This window comes from Saccostrea echinata, unplaced genomic scaffold (assembly GCF_033153115.1).
Source record: "Saccostrea echinata isolate AGI-Se365-2 ecotype Australia unplaced genomic scaffold, CSIRO_AGI_Sech_v1 ptg000029l, whole genome shotgun sequence".
Taxonomy (NCBI): Eukaryota; Metazoa; Mollusca; class Bivalvia; order Ostreida; family Ostreidae; genus Saccostrea; species Saccostrea echinata.
Genome location: NW_026889778.1, coordinates 7,567,071 through 7,573,339, shown reverse-complemented (window position 1 = coordinate 7,573,339; position 6,269 = coordinate 7,567,071). Strand labels below are relative to the sequence as shown.

The 6,269-nt window shown below is 33.8% G+C and overlaps 1 protein-coding gene across 1 annotated transcript; it reads left to right on the top strand.

Annotated features, from left to right (window-relative positions):
* Nucleotides 1–1,663: 1,663 nt before the first annotated feature.
* Nucleotides 1,664–6,106, top strand: LOC133194914 (uncharacterized). Its single transcript, XM_061330813.1, has 8 exons — nucleotides 1,664–1,724; nucleotides 2,250–2,288; nucleotides 2,552–2,628; nucleotides 3,165–3,236; nucleotides 3,822–3,948; nucleotides 5,136–5,230; nucleotides 5,812–5,880; nucleotides 6,005–6,106. Exons 1-8 carry the CDS (start codon nucleotides 1,664–1,666, stop codon nucleotides 6,104–6,106), a joined length of 642 nt encoding a protein of 213 aa, XP_061186797.1.
* Nucleotides 6,107–6,269: the final 163 nt, after the last annotated feature.

Here is a 6,269-nt window from a genome sequence, read left to right as displayed (position 1 = left end):
GGGGGGGGGATTCATCATGCTGTTACTTTTCTGTTGTTCGAATACTGTACATATCTCTTATTATGGATCTTTACAACTTATTATGAATCAATACAACTTCTAATCTAATGGATATTTAATATTTTATTATCCATAAAGTATGTCTTTAATGTTCTGGAATATACCTTTGTTGATTTGCTCCGGTTGTGAGTTAAAGTGTTGATGATTGAAACATTTAAATTTGTACCTCAATGATTATTACATGCATTTTTTTTTAAAGTGGATGAGTTGTTTAAAGGGAATCTAAATTTTTATGAATTCCAATAATATTTGTGTGAATTGTTCAGTAAATCTGAAATAATTATTTTAGGAGGCTTTTACACAGAAGTTTTGTTCAGTCCGTCCTAAGACCATAACATATCAAGTCTGTATTATGTGTTTACACATACAGGTGAAAATATTACATATATATTTGTTATATAATGTTGTCATAGGTCTTGGTTAAGTAAGTACCTTTAAAATAAAAGTTATGTACATTTTTTATTAATGGTTGTATGATCTGTTTTCTGTATGAATTTGAATTTTTTATTTAGCGTATGAATTTGAAAATGATACAATATAGGAAAGTCCAAAGCATTGGTGCAGATGATATGTTCATTCTCTGGAATTTAGAAGATGTAACTAATAAAATAGTGTCTTTAACAATCAAGAATAGAAGTAATTTTATACATCGAAGAATGTATTTTGAAATGTAAAATATTAGAAAAATTGGCTAGTTTTAATAGATAAAGTAATTTTTAAAGACGACTTGCAAATGCACCGCTGAATAATATATCTCTAAACATAGAAAGTGGATAAAAAATGGACTTATTCATAATACAAAGGGAAATAAAAAAAAGAGAAGAAAATAGGTTTGTAAAAGAAAATCAAAATAAGTCTTCATATTCATTTAGTAATAAAATATGTTGACGTACCAGTATTGAAATATTATGAACATTCACCTGTTTTTGTCAAACTAAATGTTGTTACTGATCAGTTGCACAATGACTCAAGACCAAATTCAGTGTACAAGTTATTTCCCTTCATACGTACGCAATATAGAGACACGATGAAAAATATATGACTGCCTCTGATGTCAAATTACTTGTTACATTGTTGAAAAAACTATTGAATGCATTTAATGTTTCTGAATAAATTTTTACTCAATTATTATGTGTTAAAATTTCAGTAAGTGTCTCTTGAATTTTTTTTTTTTATTTTCATGAGCATTTGCTGTACATGTACATGTATGCATATGGTAAATGTATTAAGTTGTACAAGTAGTTATCATTAATTCAAAATTTGAATGATTGTTGTCCACAATCACGGTTCTAAATAAAGTATTGCCAATTCAATTGAATATTATTTTTTTAATTATAGTTTATGAAACTTTATGCTTCTTTGGTATATGCACAGCTGTGGAGTGACCACATAGGCAGGGGTTGTGAGATAAATCTCCCCCCCCCATCACTATTTCTCCTCCCCTGATGCTTCTTTCATTTCCCTCCGGGAGTCTGCATTTACAGAGGAAGACACATCGTCGGATACCCACGGCTAATCTCGTCTGACTGTTACTCATCAGAATAGTGAAAGACGAGATCAGACGGAGAGTACCCGACGATGAGAAAGCAATCTAATATGGAGTATGAGTTCATTAGAGATTGGAAACTTGACTCCCGGGAAAATAATCAAAAATCTTATTTTGGGTGAGTTCACAGTCACTATAGAAATGCATATGATGCATACTTACAAATTACAGTTAGCAGCCACCTTAATTTGCATGTACTAGTATTTGTTTACCCCTCCTTCTTTGGAGGGGGTCCAGATCACCCATTACAGCTAGTGGTAAAACATACAGCATTTATAATCAGAACAACGCGTAGAATCAAACCAATTCCCTTAAAATCTTTTAAAAGTTTAACCTGTATATAAACAGACCGACATGATATCAAAAGTAGTAACACCTTTATAATAACAGATAAATGGTCATATACATAGATAAGAATGATAAAACGCCATTTTATTTCGAAATGTACAGACTTTGGAGAAACCAACGATACTCCATTACTTGACAAAAATGTTCAGTTTCATACACTTTGGTAAAGTTTGTTTTGATTTTTGTTGAGTCTTATATAACTTTGATGTCCAGTTTAAAGAAAATCTCGCGCCGTTCTGAATGTCTTTATTATTTATATTGTAAATAATCAGTAGAAATAATACCTTTCTTGCAGTTATCTTTGGAGTATTGTGTTATCTATCTACTGTACGAGGTATTCTAGTTCTTTGTATTTTAATTTCCAGTGAAATTGAGTGTATTTTAAAAGAGGAATATCTAATTATTTATTATAATACCACGTTTTCTTTTGTTAAAAAAACATTTTTTTTAAAATCCGAATTAATATGCTTTTTATACAAGTACACTGCAGATCAAATTCTCTTTTATATTTTGATTTTTTGATCTACATAACATTATTGATGCACGTGTTTTTTTGTTTGTTTGTTTGTTTGTTGTTTTTTTTTTTTTTTTTTTTAGGTTTGCGTTGTCTGAAATGCTCTTCCATAACTGAACCCCGTCTCTGTACCGAACTGGAGACGTGTCAGTCGGGGGAGGTGGGTGTTTATATTATATATAAATATTGTTATTGTTATAGAAGGGACCCCCTCCCCTTACCCCAACCCCCACCCAACGACCAAATTGAAATTCTATAACAGAAAAAAAGGTTAATGAAAATGCATGTAAAACTACGTACCCTCTCAGAATTTTTTTTATAGTTTTATAAATGGAATTCTTTCAATTTAATACCTCAGTCCTTTCATGTTCAATAAAATGCATAGAAGAGACTAGCTGTATTTATCTTTTTGAAATGGCACACATAACTTCTTCTTTTTTTACGTTCTATATGCCAAAAACTTCTTTAAAATCGGGCACTCATGATAACTTAAAAATATATCCCTCAGCCAATATGATTTAAGTTAAGCCAGGACGGAGAACTAAATGTTTGATCCCCCCCCCCCCCAACTGATATGATATTGCTTCCTACGGGGCCTGCTAGATAGAATTAATTCTATGGAAATATGGTAAAACGTTGCTTGATATTTATGAAAGCTGAGAATTTAATCTTTGAATATTCACTGCTTTATTGTAGATATGTGGAGTACGATACCTGAGGTCGGACAATGGGGACTTTTCATACTGGACGGGCTGTGTCCCCCAAACAGTAAGGACCCCTTCTTCTCAACCCCACCCTCTTAACTTTCCGTAATCAATCAGAAATTACTTTATACAGGTTGCATTCCATGAACAGTATAATATGTACACTGTATTATCTTCCATATCACACTTTGTCCCAGTACATGTAACGATACATGTAGATTTGCATGATTTGCCCCCTAAAATTTTCTATAACTTTTTTCATCTTGACAACGATGTACGTTATGATACGGATGTACATGTGACATTTCCACAATGGCATGAAACGGGATCATAAGGAAATATTGCAGATGTACAATAACACAGGAGATTAAAAAAAAACAACAAAACAAACAACACAAAACAAACAAACAAACAAAAACAAAAATTAAACTATGCTCACTATAATGACGACATTAAAAGTTAAGATTTGTCAATAGACAAAATATCAAACGTCAAGGGTTAAATGTTATGTTCATTTAAACACCAAAGTTGACTAAACAAGCTCCCACACTATATATTCCTTATCATCTTATATCTATACACGGTCATTATACAATAAGATTCAAACGCAATCAAATTTTCGATCTGACACTTGAATTTAATTCTCCAGAGCTGTGTTTCCGTAGATACCTCGGGAGTTGTCATTGGTAAAAGGACCAGTTACTATGACAACGAAGTAATCTGTCAGCACTGTTGCTCGAGCGACCTTTGCAACTCTCAAGGATGTGGTGCACTCGGTATGTACGCAATAAAGACTGACGATAAATTCTCCACTTCTGATAAATCTCTTAATACATGCTCATACGTCAGGATATGTTTACATAAATTGGGGCCACGATTTGGCGTTAATCTTGATGGAATGTTTTACAAGATCCATTGTATTTCTGTGATATTACATTAAGTCTGAAAATTAACTTCTTACATATAAGAGATAAAACTTTATGCATGAATTCTTATATGGCGAAACTACAGCATGAATAAGTATTTTAATGTGTAGGCTTACGCATATTTGGTGGTGGTAACCTATATACCCCCCCCCCCAAAAAAAAAAGAAAGACATAACCCCTAATTTTAATGCGGGGAGAGGGGGGGGGGGGAGTCAGTTAAACTTTCTATTCAAACTCAATGAAAAAAAACCCCCTTGGGTTGGGGAGTTGGGATGGGGAGGATTCCTGGTTATATCCACTCAGGGGCGGATCTAGGTTCTTGCAAGAGCTAGGAGCTTAAGTTTCATCACCCCTCTGCTCATTTAAGATTTTATTTTGACGCTTAGTACGGGTGTATGAATTTTCCAGAAGAAATTAAATTTATAATTAAATTGAACACAATTTCAACTCACGTGTACCATGAGGGCGAATTGACAGAAATCGCCTTTTGACTCGTTAATTTTTTTCAAAAGAATTATACATGTTTATCCCAGTAAAAGTTATCTTTCTATTTAGAGGGTCAATGAATCTTAAATTAGCTTCGTAGAAACGTCCTCCCCTCTTATCCTCTCCCCGTCCGATTTTTTTTTTTTTTTTTTTTTTTTTTTTTGGAATAAGACATCGAGCAAAACCGTCCATTCTGACAAAAAGCACCACGCTGTGCAAGTATATATATAAATTCTCCCAGCAACTTGAATTTTAGTGATACTCACATGACTAAAATTGTTTCTTGAGTGTGTAATTGAGCTATATTATATTATCCATATATTATACATTTATCACTAATTTATACTTGACAATAGGATTTTTGTTTTTATAAAAGAAGGCTACCCAAATATTCAACTGTTCTGCATATAGAATTGTAATAAATACCATTTTCTTTTCTAACATGTAAAATCTGTTGACAAAAAGGGGGGTGTACGCCCCCTTTTAATCCGCCACTTGCGCTTGATACACATAGCAAGAACAATGTTATGTTTTCTTGCTTCCTGTTACAGGTTACCCTACTGACCGTGGTCCACTGTGTTATGAATGTACAAACTTAGCTGAGCCTGCCAGCTGTCACAAAATCGCAATCTGTAACCATAACGAGGTAAGATAGTCCTAGTCAAAAACTGATAAAAACTGAAAATTTTTATCTTAAATCTATAATATTAAGGGTGGAATTGAAAGGTTCCAATCGAGAGCAGTAGATAGAGGTTCCAAATTTTATATTGGACTGAATGTTCTATTGATATAATCTTTATGTAAGATAATAATGACTTCTGAACGGGAATATTCTCAAAAAGTTGTGTATAATATTTCAATGAACTTCAGTCATGCTAAACTTTCAATTTTAATATTCAACTATACAGACAAACTTATGATATACAAATAAAAATCACTGTGGTCAATACAGTGATGAATGCAGGATTCCTAAAAAAAGGAGGGAACAGGTCGGGGGACTGTGGGCCTCCTAAAGGCCCCAAGTAGGTCCAGGGTAAAGCCCTGGTGGAGGCCCAGGGGATGAAGCCCCTGGCACCTCCCAGGTTTATGTATACTTTATGTACATTCAAAGCAGCATCTAAGACAACAAAATTGATTTATTAATTTTTTATTAAAATTGGGATCACAAAGTCCCCCCTCTGAATACGCCAGTGCAATATGCGATATAAATCATCCTTCACAATTCAGAAATGCTACGTAGGGACCGAGTCTCACTTTGGACAGCTTTACTACACCACACGCTGTGAAACAAGACATGTGAGTAAATATAGTAATTACTATCTACGTGTAGTTATTTCCCTTTGGAAGTGTTCGAAGTGGTTGATAATACGAATTACATCATGTAGACATTTCCAAGCTAAGTGGACTGATTTATTTATAGGCTTGCACGGCTCTAGACCATGCTAATCCGCTGGGGAGGAGGGCCGTGGCTTGTAAGCATTGCTGTGCCGGGGATTTGTGTAACGCCGGCTGTACAGGATAAAAATCAACACGTGATCAAGTGAGCTGCATGATTTTTTTGAATATTATCGATGTAGAGTTACAGAACCGATTCGTAGGAAGCAATTTCAGTTTGGGGGCACAACCTAAGTAACAGAAATTTCTGACAACCTTAAAAAAAATCAGAAGTTTTTGAAATGGGAACA